General features: G+C 39.4%; 1 protein-coding gene across 1 annotated transcript in view; it reads left to right on the top strand.

Annotated features, from left to right (window-relative positions):
- The window catches only part of Mroh2b (maestro heat like repeat family member 2B), a 98,878-nt gene that overhangs the window by 27,352 nt on the left and 53,396 nt on the right, over nt 1-18,130 (top strand). Inside the window, exons 12-18 of the mRNA XM_008842125.1 lie at nt 3,711-3,833; nt 4,837-4,950; nt 6,441-6,597; nt 6,749-6,789; nt 7,403-7,544; nt 8,424-8,467; nt 10,857-10,964. Coding sequence (XP_008840347.1) covers nt 3,711-3,833; nt 4,837-4,950; nt 6,441-6,597; nt 6,749-6,789; nt 7,403-7,544; nt 8,424-8,467; nt 10,857-10,964 — 729 coding nt within the window. The remainder of the gene's footprint in view (nt 1-3,710; nt 3,834-4,836; nt 4,951-6,440; nt 6,598-6,748; nt 6,790-7,402; nt 7,545-8,423; nt 8,468-10,856; nt 10,965-18,130) is intronic.

Here is an 18,130-nt window from a genome sequence, read left to right as displayed (position 1 = left end):
TTATATTTCTTTCTTAATTTCTTCTTTGACCCACTCATTGTTTAGGAGTGTGTTGTTCAATTGCCACGAGTTCGTGTAGTGACTAGAGCTTCGTCCAGTGTTGATTTTGAGCCTTATTTCTCTGTGGTCCAATAGAATGCATGGAATTAAATCAATATTTTTTTATTTGTTGAAGTTTGTTTTGTGGCCCAATATTTGGGAAATTTTTAAAAAGTTTCATGATATGCTGAGTAGAAAGTGTATTCTTGGGTGTTTGGGTGGAATAATTAAAAGGTGTTTGTTAGGTCCATTTGGTGTATGGTATCATTTAATTCAGACGTCTCTCTCTTTGTCCAGTAGACCTGTCCAATGGAGACAGTGGGGTATTCAAGTTCCCTAGTATTACTGAGTTGGGGTTAATCTGTGTCTTAAAGTCATGTAGTGATGTTTTTATGAATTTGGGTGCACCAGAATTTGGTGTATATATGTTAAGGATTGTAATATCTTCTTGGTTAACTCTTCTTCTGTTGGAATAAAGTGGACCCTCCTTATCTCTTCTGACTAATTTTACTTTGAAGTCTATTTTGTCAGATATTAGAATGCAACCCCTGCTTGTTTCTTAGTGCCATTTTCTTGGAATATTCATTTCCATCCTTTTACCTTAAGGATGCCTGTTCTTGAAGGTGAGATGTGTTTCTTGCAGACCGCAAAGAGATGGATTTTGTTTCTTAATCCATTCGCTTAGCCTGTGTCTTTTGACTGGGGAGTTCAGTCCATTGGTACTTAAGGTTATTATTGAAAGGTGTATATTGGTTGCCATCATTTTGATTGCTGATTGTGTTCTCTATGTAATTTTGTCAAGCTTATGGCATTTCCATGTGAATTCATGCTGCCAAGCTCATGTGACTAGAGAAGACAGAATGGAGAAACAGTAGCACTGGGCCTTTCCTCAGTGTTCGCTAACACATAATTCCTTTAAGGAAATCATGTAGCTTTGCCAGGTTTCACAGGGACATGTGTCCAAAAGAAGCACAAAGCAGGAAAATAAGTAGAAAACAAGACGTCGTCACCAATACCATTAGAACCCAGAATATTTTGGTCCAGGCTCTTCTGGCTTTCATGGTTTACATTGATAAGTCAGCTGTAATTCTGATGGGGTTTCCTTTGTATGTGACTTGTTTTTTCTTTTGCTGTTTTCAGTATTCTCTCTTTGTTTTGCACATTTAGTATTTTTACTATGATATGTCATGGGGAATTTCTTTTCTCATCTTGTCTATTTGGTGTTCTATGTGCTTTCTGTATTTGTATGGGGATGTCTTTCCTTAAATTAGGGAAATTCTCTTCTACAATCCTGTTTAAGAGCTGGTCAACTGTTAACCTGAAATTCTTCTCCTTCCTCTATGCCTATGATACACAGATTTGGTCTTTTCATGGTGTCCAACGTTCCCTGCATATTCTATTCCTGTGCTTTAAAAATTTTTTTCATACATAATCTTTGCTTGAGTGGTCCAGTTCTTCAACTTTATCCTCCAGTGTTGATATTCTGTTTTCCATTTCATTCATTCTAGAGGTGAGGCTTTCCCCTGTTGTTACAAGTTGACTTACTGAGTTTTACATTTCCTTCTTCATTTCTGCATGAGTTTTCTTCAATGTTTCTATGTCTTTTGTGAATTAATTCAGAAGTTTATCCTTATCTTCTTTTAGCTCTTTGATTTGTTTGTTGATGTGTTCTTTAAATTTGTTGAATTCCTTGATCATGTTTATGATTGTTCTTTTAAGTTAGTGTCCTGGGTTATCACTAGGGGGTTCTCCTTGTAGAACTCATCTACAGGATTGGTGGGCTTTGCTGGGGACATAGTGTTTTGGCTTTCCATTTTATTATTCTTTCATTGTGGTTTTGGCATGTGAATTTCTTTTGTTGTTTATGATTCTGATATGAGAATTAAGTATTATCCGGGTGCCTAGATCCTTTCTTTATTGGTTATGTAAAGCTGGTTGGTACAGGATTAAGGATCTTTCAGGTTTATTTTGGAGAGAGCTGATGGCTTCAGATCAGCTATTCAGGGGTACCCACAGAAGCCCACTTCAGGTTCCAGTCAGGTATACTCAGGCTTCCTTTACCACATGGAGGCAGGATCCAGGGTCTCTCAGGCAGTCCTGTGCTTTGTCAACCCTGTGCCAGAGGGAGACCAGAGGGAGGCCAGAACTCAGCACTCTCTGGTGGTCTGCTGAGCACCCAGCCTTAGCCTACCAAAACCAGATCTGCCCTGGGGCCTTAGGAGGGGCCTTACAAAATCCCAGGTAGAGGGATGGTATGGCACAATTAGGGAAAGCTTACCACCACGTGGAGGCAGGATCCAGGGCCTGTCAGGCTGTCCCTTGGGATCTCAGGCACTCTGGTAGTTGGAGGCCAGAAGGAGACCAGAACCTGGCACTCTCTGGCAGTCTGCTGAGCTCTGAAGCAGCTACCCCGATCGTGAAAATGTTTTCTAAAAGATGATGCGTCTTCTTCCCAGAAACGAAAAAAATAAAATAAAATAAAATAAAAATCTGTGATTTCTTAGCATAGATACCATATTTTCAAACCAGAGAACATCAAAAACAAACCCTATATTAAGATTGCTCAATGTTTCCTGATATTCAATTAAAGCATTTCATGTTAGAAAATTGTGAGAAAATCATTAAAAATATTGTAATTTTTGTGAAACACTTTGTTTAAAAAAAAAACTTTGTGGAAGGTTATAGAGAGGACAAAATTCATACAAGAGGCTTGGGCTAACAATGGAATGAATATATATGTGTATATAAATATATCTTAATAACTGCTCCAGGCAACAGAGAAATTAGGGCAATGTAGAACAGAATGAGAGAACAAGAGAGTGCAGATACTTCAAGGAAGAGGCTGGCTTCCAGGTGAGAGAGGTTCATCTTTTTAGTAACTTACTGTCTTTATCCTTGCCACCAAGCAGCCCTGCTTTCATGTTCAAAATTAGTCTCTACGCCCTCCTTTAGAAGACCCATTTACTGAGGACTTGAGTCTTAGCTTTGACCTCTAAAGAAGTAATCTAAAAAATAAAAATAAATTATAAATGTCTAAATAAAATTGAAAAAAGTTTAGAAAGAAAAAATATAATAATTTAATCCAGAGTATTAAAAATATTACCATTCAATTCCCTCAATCTAATTCCTAGGGTCAGGTATACTTCAAAATATTTTAGATTTTTAGAAACATATCAATTGCTCTGATAACACAGTCAAAATCCATTACTATTTCTGCAAGAAAATATATGTATAATCCATACTACCTAGAAGTAGTAAAGGCTATAAAAAGCTTTAAAACAGGTTAGTTTGTGGTTTGCCACCAAATAATTTTAAGAAGCAAAGTTCCAGATTAAAGTCGTTTGGATTAAAATTGTGAATAAGTAACCACAAACCCATAGTCCAATTCTCTATCATTATTATGAGATGATATTTTACCCAAAGTTACCAACATATTATATCTTCATAAAGGGTACATCTTTGATAGTAGAGAAAAAAGGATTTGGGCTAGGAAGAGTATTTGTGGTGATCTTGCGGGTCACTGCATGTTCCATATATTTATCTTAGTATTATTTATCTTACACTTTTTGATAGAAATCCAAGCTTTAAATGGTTCATGAGGTTGACAGGATAGCGAGAGTCAGTTTCCAATCTCCCCAGCTTATGCTGAAGTTGTATTACTCTTTCTCCAGGTGAGGAAATCCACCCTTCTCCTTATCCAAACCATGTGTGAAAAGTGCTACATTGAAGCTCGAGAAGGATGGCCCTTGATTGATTATATCTTCTCCCAGTTTGCCATGTCCAGCAGGAACCTGGTATGAAGAGATGACAGTTCTGATTGCTGTACTTGTTCAAGTGCAGTTGACTCAGTGAGGCATAAAGAAAATGACTAGGCCTGAATATAACCTCTGTCTTATTGCTTATCATTTCTCTCAGCTTCTGATCTTCTCATATCCCTTTCCTTTCTCTTTTACTAATATCACTTCTAACTTAAAATGTATACAAGGTAGGCACACACTTTTCTCTGATGAGACAAACCTGACCTCCAGAAGCCTGGGACAGAGGAAGACTGGGAAATATTGAACACAAGTTCAATCAGATACGCATATCTTCCACACTGGTGTCTTCGCTCATCTTGGCTGCAAAAGTGAAATATCATGAACTGGGTGGCTTCTAAACGTTTATTTCTCACAGTTCTTAGTGGCTAAGAAGTCCGGGATTCAGAGTCATACAAGGGCTGCTTCCTCAGGGACAGCACCTTCTTACTATGGCCATCCATGATGCAGGGAACCGGCTGGCTCCCTGGTTCTTTCACAAGGGTCCTATTCTAAAACATGAGGGCTCCACCCTCATGACCTAATCTTTGCTATCATCTTTGGGTTTAGGATTTCAATATTTGAATTTGTGGGGAGACACATTCAGAACATAGTAACTGGGACCAGCTTCCTGTGAGATGAAAAGCTTGTGTAAGATTTTGGCAGTCTTAAGAAGGTGGTCACAATAGAAGTTACAGTCCAGTTCAGTAGTAAACAGTACTTTGCATTTTTTTTCCCTAGAGAAAAATGGCAAAAGCCTGAAGGATAATGGGAATGGTTATATAAAAAAGATCCTCCGAATTTTTGCTTTTATACTTCAACCATTTGTGTACCTTCCAGCCCACTCCTCCAGTGGGTTCCATCAGTTAGAGATTTGGCATTACAGATCAAGATCACTGTGTTGTTCATGAGCCTTTAGGTTGAGTGTTAGCATCCTCCAACCAGGGTCTGAGCTGAGAACACATCCAAAAAAGATTAGTGACCTGTTTAATCTTTCTTAAAGGAAACCCCAGCAAAATCGAACTCCCAAGAGGATGAAAAGGGGGAAAAATCTGTTCAAGAAACAAGCCTTGAGGTCTTAAAAACCCTGGACCCACTGGTGATTGGCATGCCCCAGGTAAGGGACTTTTATCACCACTTTCAGTTACTTTGATCACCTTCTTAAGCACCTGCCCACTTGGAAGTCAAGACATGAGATCACACAGGTGAATCATCAGCTACTGTGATGTTTTGACTGAAGAAATAATTTGATGCTTGGTACTCAGCACACAGAGGTTCCTCAGAAACAGAACCTCTTAACTTAGTAATTAAGGCAATGAGTATAAATTACTTGTATCTAGATAGTATATAACAGTTCATAAGGCCACCAATATATGACTTCTCTTCTTCTAACTTACCTAGAAATACTGTTAAGCAGTGAGTGCAGCTCTACTGTACCTGAGCTCGTTATTCAGAACCTCAAGAGGAGGATCCTTATAAAGCAATTTTCTTAAGCAAAATTGCCTGATAATGGGTTTAGTGACCCTAAATTTTTTGCTGAGCCAGGAGACAATCAATAGAACCCCCTTTCCCAATTTAAGTGGATCTGGGACTTCATCTAGGCTAGTATATAGTTATTTAATTATTTGGACTATTTCCTTCAAAAGCAAATTTTCAAGCCCAGACCTTCTAAGTCAGCATATCTGAGTATGAAGCCCATGAGTCTGCAAGTGAACACGTGGCAATATTTCTGATGCATACTTCCTTCAGTCTGAAACTTTCTATTCCAGGAGTTAGTGATAGAAGGTCCTTGGGGCTTCTAGGGGAGCCTAAACTTTAAAGAACCTGGAATGTCAAATTGTGGTTGAAAATTTTAAGTGCAGACTAAATTGTGGTTGACGAACCAGTGAAAATTTTAAGTGCAGACTAAATATTGAAAATGATCAGGGTAGAAATTCCGTGAGTGACATATGGGCAGGCTACAAAAAGAAACTACACATCAGATCAGATACAACTCACTGGTACCACAGTAGTGTCAGAATAAGAGAAAACATATAAGGGCCTGAGAGAGGTAACAGTGAAAGGGGCTTGGTGATTTAATACAGGTACAAGAGAAGAGTCCAAGGTTTCCATCAGCACAAAGAAAACTACAAAGGAACTGCAGAGCCCAAAGAGTCACAGCAGCCCAGTCACTATCCTCTCCCTGTTGTACTCACTTAGGGCAGTTCTACTCCAACAATGCAGCTTGGGAGAATATGTGGGGCAATTTCAATTGCTACATTGACAAGAACCCTGGCAATTGTGGGTAAGCCCAGGGAAGCAGAACTTTCTCTAACACCTACAGCCATCCCTCAAAATGAAGAATTGTCCTGCCCCAAATTCAAAAACTAACCCCAGGGAATAACACCCACCAACACTAACTACAATTAGCACTTTAACTACAATTAGCACTTAAACATGAATGTAGAGAGATTTTTTATATATAAATTTCTTTATTTTCCTGGATCTGAAGACTGAAATTATAATATGAGAGACAAGTTTCTAAATCAGAAAAGAAAAAAAAACATATGTAAAGATTAACGAGAAATCATAGAAAACAAGAAATAATCCTTGGCCTGTATTCCACAGGTGCTATGGCCACGAATCCTAACTTTTGTGGTACCTGTGGAATATACAGGAACTCTAGCCTACCTGTTTAATATCATCAGAATTCTGATTATGGCAGAGAAGGAGAAGAAGCATGATGTCCAGGAGTCAACAGCACTTGTCATCTCTACAGGAGCTGGTTCGTACATCCATAAACAAAGCAAAACGTTTCTATTATAAGAGACTCTTCTCCAGAATGGCTACCAACCACACTTTGTTCTCACACCCAACCCCAGTTTGAATTTTCCTGGCCCCCCACAGTGATGATGAAAATTGCTTTCTCTTTCTAGTGAAACTTCCTTTACCACAACAGCTACTGGCCAGACTTCTGGTAAGTGCATTACAAGAATCAATGTGGAATAAATTTAAGCCGATATGGACAATTCAGGTCAAAAAGAAAATGCTGAGGAAAAGTGCCTAGATACTCCAAAAGAAACACCAATACTGAATGTTAAATGTTCTGCTATACTAGCAGCATTCATGAATAGTTATTACTGGCAAGATTATCTTCTCATTCTGAAATTCTTATTAAACTTCATTATTTAAAAACAAACAGACTCTCATCCATAAGTACCATCGACCAAATCCCATCAAATCCCACATCTACAGTGCAGATTATCCTTTTCTCCATTTGGATACATCTGTATCACTTCTTCAAATACTATTCTATATGCCCTTATTTAATTAATAATATATCCAAGTGTTAATTCTTTCCACGCATTTTTGTCCATTCTTTCAGTGTATTTTTTCACAGTTATCATCGTGGGAAAAAAATAGAACTGTCTAAATATTAACTTGTTCTAGAATAAGTCAGAACAGGTTGGGTTATTTGATAAAAGAGTATCCAATTTAAGGATGAAACGAAACCAGAAGAATGGTAAGTCAAAGGTAGGTAGGCCTGTTAAATGTACTCTGACTTAAGCATTTTCTTTCCTGTCCTTAAGGTAATAGCTGTGCTTGCCAGTGTAGGGAAGTTATGTGGAGCTGGCGCAATTGGACTTCTGAAGATGCTACCTGAGATCATCCATCCCGCATTGGTAGGCCTGTGGAAAACACGCTTACCTGAGCTCCTACAGCCTCTCGAAGGTACAAAGGAGTAGGGCTGTGTCTTTATGTTCAGAGGCAAGCCCACAAAGAAATGATGCATTTATTTCTCTGTAAGTAAAGCAAAAACTGTTCATTTTAGACAATGAGGACTGGGAACTTCATAGGTGAGGTACACAGCTCTGTTTTCGTCTTGACTCCTGGTGCTCTATTTCTGTACTAATGTCACATTGTGAGACCACATAGAGAAGATGCTTTCTAGGAATTCTACATTTCCCCTGATCTTTTTCATCTATCTAGAGACACTCTCTGTTGGTATTGTTCTCAAAAATCTGTTACTCACTGGGCATGGCGATGCACACCTGCAATTTATAGTACTTGAGAGGTAGAGATACCCTAATCAAGGTCATTCTTAGATAGATAACTAAGTTCAAGGTCAGCTGGGACTGTGTGAGACCCTGTCTTAAAAAACAAAAATAGGGCTGGAAAGTGGCTCGGTAGGTAAAATGCACTGGCCACCAAGCCCAATGACCTGACTTCCATCCCTGGAACCTACATGGTAAGAGGAGAGAACCAACTCCTGCAAGTTGTGCTCAAGCCTCCACAGGCACACCATGGCATGAGCACATACATGCATGCACACATGCACATGCATGACTATATAAATAAATGAAGCCATTTCAGTGATTGCTTCTGAAATGGGCAAAAATAACTAACCAGACCTTATCACAGATTAAAGACCCTTTTCATTTGACAAGCAGGTTAAAGTTACCAATGTAATGAATGTCATTTCAAATACTTCTGCTAAGCAAAGAGAAAGCTTGAAACAAAATTCCAGTAGCCACTGGGGACCTAGTCAGGGAGAATTTGAACCTTGATTTATTTGAAGTTATTGCATCAATGTTTTTATCAACTTTCTAGGAAAGAATGCCAATACTGTGCTGTGGGAAACTGTGCTGCTGCAGGTAAAGCAGGTCCTACACCAATTATTCATGATGGACGAGGCAATCAGCTAGCTACCCTTTATGAACCAGATTAATAACAAAAGAATACGCTCCAAAGGGCAGTGAAAATCTTTACTTGAGAAAATCTAGTATATTGAAGTAATCTCTTTAATCTCCAGTGTGATTGAGCTAAAGACAATTTTAAAGATTTCGCTTACTAATATTTTCTGTCTTTCTTAAATCTTGAATTCTCATGATTTTTCTCTTCATTCTTTTATCATTCACAAAACACAAATTCAAAACACAAATTAATGTAAATTCCACTTCTGTGCTCCAAAATGAAACTTTTGTTTCTTACTGTCTTTTTTTCTGATTTGTAAGAACCAAAGGCCCCACTGTATCCTTTTTCTGGAAAAGAATCTCCTCTCTCACCCATAACCTGGAGAACTTTAAATAGTACTACAGCAAATGCAAAATTCCAGAAATTGCAAACAGGAATGGGCAGAAGATTCCATTTCCAGAACCCCCAGTCAGTGGAATAGCTGATGGATAGGGCACTTTTAACACAGCACATTTCCAAATCATAATCTGCCTGCTTAGGAATCCCCAATGGCTTCTTAAAAATGTCAGTTTTCAGGCTAATAAGATGAATCAGCACGTAAAAGGGCCTGCTGTCAAGCCTAACAAACCTGAATCTGATTCCCAGAACCCCTAAGATGGAGGAAAGAAATGATTCCTGCAAGTTGTCCTCAGACCTCCACATGCATGCTGTGGCACAAAACCACATTCACCTGCACATACATACACAATGAATAAACAGATACATGTAAAAAGTATTACAAAAATGTCAGTTTTCTGAGTGTGGTACTCAAGAGCTACCACGTTTTTTTGTAAATTTTTTATTGAACTTTTGTGTATTTCATATAGAATGTCTTAGTCATCTTTATACCCCCTTCCCCACTGGCACCCTTCCATAGCCACACACACACACACACACACACACACACACACACACACACGCAGGATTTCGTGTTTTCTTATAATTTGTTTTAATGCCTATCGAGTCAAGTTGGTGTCCCCAGACTTCCCTCAGTTCAAGTTCATCCACTGAGGTCTAGTCAGCCTATCTAGAGTCCCTCCCTTTAAGAAGATCAGCTCTTCCTTGACCAGCAGTAATCAGCTGCCAATAGTTCTTTGCCTAAGATTGGGGCCTGCCGCCTATTTCCACAAGAACTGCCATGTTTTAAAGACTCCTTTCTATGGGATAAAAATTCACCATAAGATCTAAAAGTGATTGTTCTGCTCAACTACTCCTCAATTCTAAGGTTCCCCTTCTCTTACATCTTCACTCTCTCAAAATTCCTACCCTATTTTCAGCAGCTACCCTTTTTAAATAGCTGTTTTCTCTGGGAAGTTTCTTCCTCTAGCAGGAAGCCTTCAGAACTGTATATTTCCTTCTTCCAGTCTTTTTCCAAAACCCTGTAGCACATGTTCTTCTTTGACATTATAAAATTGTTTATTTCCTTTACGAGACCCTCTAGGTGAGCTCTGAGTTCTGAAAATGCATGCAATTTTTTAATGGTTTTGACAGTGTGCTTTTCTAAGCTTAAGGAAGAAGAAATATAAGCTAAATAGTATATTTTAGAAATTATGACAGATTTTTGTCCTCTGATAAGATGAAAACATCTTTTAATTCATTGTTCAATGAAGGAGGACAGACGTTTACAGTGTTCCTATGATCCTGTCTCAGAACATCAGGTAAACCCAGGAACAATCACTTAGAAGAGTGAAAGTTGGCAGAAACGCACCTGTGCATCTCTTTGGTTCTTTAAGACATTTAATTCCTTTTTTGAAAATGCTCTCTCATTTTTAGTATGTAATAAGCCACACAAGCCAAGCATGGAGACACATGCCTTTAAACCCAGCACTTGGGAGGCAGAGGCAGGTGGATCTTTGTGAGTTTGAGGTCAGCCTGATCTATAAAATGAGTTCCAGACCAGCTGGGGTTACAGGGACACCCTGTCTCAAAAAGACAAAAAAAAAAAGCCACACAGACATTGACTATTGGAATTTTTCAAAGCCTACCAAAACTTGAAAAATGTTAACTTTCAGTTTCAGATTGGATTCTGATCTATTTTAATTCTTCATGCAGTTTTTCTTTAAGATGGGAAAAGGAAAGCATAGAGTAATTTATACATCTGTATAATTTAGTCTTAATGGGAATTCAAAATATATTAGAAAATGGCTTTAAAAATAAATGAAGGGGAAAGGTTCAAAGTAACTTGTTACTTAGTGAGAAAAGAATAATTCCATTTAACATATATTTATACTTTTCAAAGTCAAAAAATTCCAAGAAATCACACTAAATAGTCAAACTCACCTCACATCTCACTTCTACTTCCTGCAACAGTTGCTCAAGGAATCTTTATGGAAAATCAATGATGTGGCCTGGACCAGTCAACTGAGTCGGGATTTCAACCAGCAAATGGATAATTACAGCAACACCTCCATGGAGAAGGTTGGTTTTTCAGCAAAGAGACTTTAGCGTCTACCTTATGACCCAAAATGGATGCTCAAGGCCCATCTTGTCTATAATGTCAAAAGCAGAAAGGGGTGATTAGAAAAAGGAGCTCTCTTCTAAGGTCACTTACGGAATACTGAGTACTTCCTTCTTCTCAAACATGATCATATGGAGACACCCATCTTCGGGGAATACAGGAACACAGTAGTTATGTGCCTGAATATGATCCACGACTTCTCTTCTTGAAGAGGAAGAACAGACACAGGAATGCAAATAGCAGCCTCCACCACAGTGCTGGTTAAATGTCAGCTCTTGTTACCATTTCTATTAGGCTGGTGTTATGATGCTGGCATCTAGAAACAGTCTACTGCAATTTAGCAAAAGGTTAGAAGCAAGAGAGTATTCAAAAGCCAGTTCTCGAATTCCAATGTCTACAGCCCTCCACTCTGTACACACCTATTCTAAATAGGATTTGAGTCCAGGGGCTGCTATTTACTCCTAATGAAGCCTAGGGGAAACTATGTCAATCCCTGTGGATCCTCAGAAAGCTCATCTTCAAAATAGAAAGAATATTGACTATGAGGTTTGTAGCATTACAAGGGTTCAACAGATACATAAGCAAAAGGTCCCTAAGTGAAGCAGCTGGCACAAAGCGTGTGCACAGCATAAAAGCAGTTTTGACCATGGTCATTATTGTGCTAATATCATTCACAAATGTATGACTCTATAAAGAAAGTTTTTGTTTCATCTGTTCCAACTATAAGTGTTTTCCCACAAATTACTCATTCTTTTTAAAAATTTTTATTCATTTCATTTTTATTTTATGTGTATAAGCTTTTGGTTTGTATGTATGTTAAGTGAACCATGTGTGAGCAATGCTTATAGAGGCCAGAAGAGGGCATCAGGTCCCCTGGAACTGAAGTTATGGACAAGTGTTAGACCCCATGTGGGTGCTGGGAGCCAAACCCAAGTCCACTGTAAGAGCAACCAGTACTGAGCCATCTCCCCAAACCCCAAATCATTCATGCCTAACTTTTAATTCTCCTATGTAATTTTCAATTTTTCTTCTCTAACTCTGATGTGGTTCAGAGTACCATTTCTCCAGATTGGCCTACCAAACCTGCAGGTTCATGGTAAATTTTGTGAGTGATGCCTCATCCTCATCAGACAAACTTGCCCTGTGCATGTGAGATCATGCCATTTCATTTATCCAAGAGCTCCCAGACCTGAAAGACTGCCCAGCATAACAGTGCCCTGAAGAGGCAAAGCAAATTTTTTATTTGTTTTTTTGAGTCAGGGTCTCATTCTATGGCTCAGATAATCTGGAATTCATGGCAGTCCTCCTACCTCAGGCTCCTGAGTACTGGAATAACAGGCATGAGCCACCTGCCTGAAGAGGTAGAGCAATTTAAGCAGTGAAATGTCTAGATGAGTCTCAGACCTCACTTTGAACACAAAATAAGTGTTCCAGTTAGTTTTTGTATATGATGGCCTTAATGAGGACAGCTTGTCTCCAGCCCGTGTACTCTCTTCTTCTCCAGCTGGCTAGCTGAGGCTTGACTTCATGTGGCAGCAACATGCAGGGTCTCATGAAGTGTAGGCTCAGGAGGGGCACACAGTTGCCTTTGCTGCATTTTTTTACCCCAAAAATGTCACAAGCCCAGCTCAGGGACTGAAGAATAAACTTTCTTGATGGAAGTAATTGCAATTTCCTGTAATAATGGGACTTGAATAGAAACTCTGCGGCTCTGGTTTGTTAGATTCTATACCAACTCCCATTGCAAGAATGTACTTCACACAAAACCAAAATCAGGAAATAAACACCAGCAGGCCTGGGAGGTCCTGAGGCTAACCTTTTGCACCTAAGTCAGATTTTTTTCGTGATGTCTATGTTTTTTGCAGTGTAAGACTTTTCCAGATTCTTTCCACTCCTTCTCCCAAGATGGCAATAAATAGAGCCCAGAAGCTTTGCCTGTATTAATCGCTTACATCACACAATTTTCCCACATTATCAGAGTAAACTTTTCCCTAGACGGATGAGAATGGAGTAGCTGCTAACTACCTATACAAAGCCTCACTATGGCCAAGGTCACACTCACTCCAATAGTTGAGCCACAGTTCTACAGAATTAGTACTCTCTAATCCCACCCAGCCTGGTCTGCACAATTTCTCCTGAGTGCAATAACCTGATTCCATCGGTTTCTGCTAGCCTCTTCACCTGTCCCACAGATTCCCCTCTGATCACTGATAACCATCCAATAGCTACAATCCTGTGAGCCATGCAGTCTTTTTTACTGTATTTATGTATATTCATACAATACACCTTGATCATATTTAGACCTCCCTCCCCTATCTGCATCTCCCTCATACCACCCCCACAGGATTTCAGGCATTCGGTCATATGTGTTAAGACCTGTTGAGTCAAATCTGTGTCCCCAAATGTCCCTGGGTATGATTCCCCCCACTGGAGATTGGTCAGTCTATCTACATAGCATCACTCCCTTAAAGAAAACCAACTATCCCTCACCCAGCCGTGACCAGCTTCCAATAGTTCCTCAGCTAAGGTTGGGGCTCTTTACACATTTCCCCATTTCTGCTGGGGTTTTGTCTGGTTTGAGCTTGCATGGGGTCTTGTGCATGTTCTTACCATTGCTGTAAGTTCATATGAGCAAATTCCCAACTGCCTGGAAAACTCCATTTTACTGTAGTAATCAACTAGTCCTGTCTCTTAGAGTCTTTCTGCCCCCTCTTCCACAATGGTCCCTGAGCCATGAGTGTGTAAGGTTTAATATAGGAGTCCTGCCGGGGACATGCTCTTGGCAGTCTCTTCTTATTCTTTACATTTTGGGCAGTTGTGCCTTTCTGTGTTAATCACCCTCTGTTACATGAGGAAATTTCACTGGTGAAAGTTGAGAGATGCATTCCTATTCTCACTGCCCTCGATTCTGCTGTGTTGCCTAAGCCTTAGGTATAGAAGGTGTACTGTAGATGTGTCACTTAGGGCTTGCATCTTACAGTTATGCTCTGTTTGACCAGTTGTGGAACTCTGTAATAGTCTCCATCTGTTGCAAAAAGAAATTTCTTTGATGAGTAGTAACAGGTATACTTGTCTGTAAATATAGGGATCCATACTTAGCATACAGTAAGAAATTACATTTGTCTAGGGATGTGACAGACATATGGTTTTCTGTGGGATCTATGACCTCTCCAACTATGTGTATTTGCTTATGCTTACAGTACCACACAGGAGTTCCCTCCCATTGAGTGACCTTTAAGTCCAATTAAATAACTTTTGATTTACCCCCAAGACAAAATATTTGAAAGATGTCTGTTAAGTCCATTTGATGTATGGTATCATTTAATTCAGACATCTCTCTGTTTACTCTTTGTCCAGTTGACCTGTCTAGTGGAGACAGTGGGGTATTGAAATCCCCTACTATTACTGAGTTGGGGTTAATCTGTGTCTGAAAGTCCTGTAATATTTTTTATGAATTTGGGTGCACCAGAATTTGGTGCATATATGTTAAGGATTGTAATATCTTCTTGGTAAACTGTTCCTTTTGTCAGAATGAAGTGACCCTCCTTATCTCTTCTGGCTAGTTTTACTTTGAAGTCTATTTTGTCAGATATTAGAATTGCAACCCCTGCTTGTTTCTTAGTGCCATTTGCTTGGAATATTCTTTTCCATCCTTTTATCTTAAGGTAGTGCCTGTCCTTGAAGGTGAGATGGGTTTCTTTCAGATAGCAAAGAGAAGGATTTTGTTTCTTAATGCATTCACTTAGCCTGTGTCTTTTGACTGGGGAGTTCAGTCCATTGATATTTAAGGTTATTATTGAAAGATGTGTATTGGTTGCTGTCATTTTGATTGCTGATTATGTTCTCTGTGTAATTTTGTGTTTCCTAGATTATACCTTTTTTTATTTTCTTTTGTTGCCCCTAAGGTATAGTTGTTTCTCTCTCTTCTCTCTGTATTGCTTCAAGTACTCTTTGAAGGGCTGGTTTTGTGGATATGTATTCTTTCAGGCTGTTCGTGTCATGGAAGATTTTTCTTTCCTATTATGTCAACTATAATAGACATTTTTGCTGGGTATAGTATTCTGGGCTGGCATCTATTGTCATGTAGAACTGGAAATACCATGGTCCAGGCTCTTCTGGCTTTCATGGTTTGCAGTGATAAGTCAGCTGTAATTCTGATGGGCTTTCCTTTGTATGTGACTTGCTGTTTTTCTTTTGCTGCTTTCAGTATTCTCTCTTTGTTCTGTACATTTAGTGTTTTTACCATGATGTGTCATAGGGAGTTTCTTTTCTGACCCTATTTGGTGTTCTATGTGTTTCCTGTATTTGTATGGGGATGTCTTTCCTTAATTTTGGGAAATTCTTATCTACAATCCTGTTTAAGATCTGGTCAACACCATTAACCAGAAATTTGTCTCCTTCCTCTATTCCTATGATCCGTAGATTTGGTCTTTTCTTGGTGTCCCACATCTCTTGCATATTCCATTCCTGTTTTTTTTTTAATTTTCCATAATCTTTGCTTGAGTGGTCCAGCTCTTCAACTTTATCCTCCGGTGTTGCTATTCTCTTTTCCATTTCATTCATTCTAGCGGTAAGGCTTTCCCCTGTTGTTTCAAGTTGGCTTATTGAGTTTTGCATGTCCTTCTTCTTTCTGCCTGAGTTTTCTTCAATGTATCTATGTCTTTTGTGAATTCATTCAGAAGTTTATCTCTATCTTCTTTTAGCTTTTCAATTTGTTTGCTCATGTATTCTTTAAATTTATTGAATTCCTTGATCATGTTTATGATTTTTCTTTCAAATTCAGTGTCCTGGTTATCTCTAGGACTGTCCTACAGGATTGGTGGGCTTTGCTGGGGGCATAGTGTTTTGGCTTTTCATTTTATTATTCTTTCATTGTGGTTTTGGCATGTGAATGTCTTTTGTTATTTATTATTCTGATATGGGAATTAAGTTGAAGTATGCTTCTGTTTGTATTATCCAGGTGCCTAGATCCTTTCTTTATTGGTTATGTAAAGCTGGTTGGTACAGGGTTCAGGTTCTCTCACATTTAATTTGGAGAGAACTGATGGCTTCAGATCAGCTATTCAGGGGTACCCACAGAAGCCCACTTCAGGTTCCAGTCAGGTATACTCAGGCTTCCTTCACCACATGGAGGCAGGATCCGGGCTCTCAGTCAGTCCTCTGGGTTCTCAGGCCCTCTGCTAGATGGAGGCCAGAGGGAAGCCAGAACTCAGCACTCTCAGTCTGCTGAGATCCAAGCCAATACACTGATGAAGATCTGAAGCCACCCTTTCAGGCTGCCTGCTGAGATCCCAGCCTCAGCCTACCAAAGCCAGATCTGCCCTGGAACCTTTGGAGGGGGCCTCACAAAATCCCAGGTAAGGAGATGGATATGGCACAATTAGGGGAAGCTCATCACCATGTGGAGGCAGGATCAGGGGTTCTCAGGCAGTTCCCTGGGTTCTCAGGCCCTCTGCTAGATGGAGGCTAGAGGGAGGCCAGAGCTCAGCACTCTCTGAGGGTCTGTTGAGATCCTAGTTGCTACACAGATGAAGGTCCCAACCCACGCTCTCAGGCTGTCTGCTAGGATCTCAGCCTTAGCTTACCAAAGCCAGGTCTGTCCTGGGGCCTTCCAGCAATAGGCTCTTACCTTCAAGTTCTTGGAGGTAATCAAGGGCTGTGGCAATAACCTGTGTTATTTGGGGAGTCTCTTGGAATACTCTGCCAACAACTTGAAGGGAGGTTTCTCCTGTCTGGCACTGTTTTCTTGTTATGTAACCTTCAATTACACAAATGTGAGCATACACACACACACATGTATGTATGTATGTATGTATGTATGTATGTATGTATGTATAATGTGAATTTTTCAATAGGCTCTTGAACTAATACACTCCCCTCTGGTTTTTCACACCACCTAAGCATTATTTATCTCACCGCTTTCTCTCCCCTATATGGCCCTCCCTCCCCCCTCCCCAGTTAAGCACACTCATTTTCCCGTTTCCTCCTTGATAAAATCTGTCTCCTACTATCCCCCTCTATCAAGCTCCTTCTTCCCCTTTACTCCCATAGTTTCAATTTTCTTGGCTTCTGCAGTTACATCAAGATATATACATGTGTCTAAGTATTTGGAGCTAAGATCCACAAATGAGAGAGAACATACATCATTTGTTTTTTGAGTTTGTGTTACTTCACTTACTATAATTGTTTTTAGTTCCATCCACTTTCCTGCAAACTTCATGATTTCAAATGAGTAGAACTCCATTGTATAAAGGTGCTGCAATTTCATTATCCATTCATCACTTGAAGGATATTTAGATTGTTTCCATTTCTTAGCTATTCTGCAAAGAACAGCAACAAACATGGCTGTTCAAGAATCTCTGCAGTAGAATAAGTCCTTTGGGTATATGGCAAGGAGTGGTATAATTAGATGATATGGTAGATTTACTTTTAGTTTTTTAAGCATTCACACTGCTTTCCATAGTTATTGCACAAGTTTGCAATCCCACTGGCAGTGAATGAGTGTTCCCTTTTCCCCACATCCTTGTCAGCATTTGGTATCATTAGTTCTCTTGCTCTTAGCCATATCTGACTGGGGTAAGATAAGATCTTAAAGTAGTTTTGATTTGCATTTCCCTAATTACTAAGCATGTTGAACATTTTTTAAGGTGTTTCTCAACCATTTTTATTTCTTCTTTTGAGAGCTCTCTTTTCAGATCCACAGCCCATTTTTCAATTGAGTCATTTGTTTTCTTGCTTCTTTGTTTTGTTTTTTCGGGGGGGGGCGGAGTTCTTTGTATATTCTGTATATTAATCCTCTGTCAGTTGTAGCTGGTGAAGATTTTCTCCCACTCTGTGGGCTTCCTTTTAACTAGATTGGTTTTTTCCTTTGCTGCACAGAAGCTTTTTAGTTTAATGAGGTCCTACTTGTCAGTTGTTGACCTTAATTCCTGAGCAACTGATGTCTGATTAGAAAAATCTTTTCCTGTGCCTATATCTTATAGGGCACTGCCTATGTTTCTTTCTAACAGCTTCAGAGTTTCAGGTTTTACACTGAGGTCTTTGATCCATTTGGAGCTGACTTTGTTCAGGGTAATAGATAAGGGTTTAATTTCATTTTTCTACATGTGGAGATCCAGTTTTTCCA

This window comes from Nannospalax galili, unplaced genomic scaffold (genome assembly GCF_000622305.1).
Source record: "Nannospalax galili isolate Female #2095 unplaced genomic scaffold, S.galili_v1.0 scaffold139, whole genome shotgun sequence".
Lineage (NCBI taxonomy): Eukaryota > Metazoa > Chordata > Mammalia > Rodentia > Spalacidae > Nannospalax > Nannospalax galili.
This window is presented reverse-complemented; position numbering and strand designations above follow the sequence as displayed.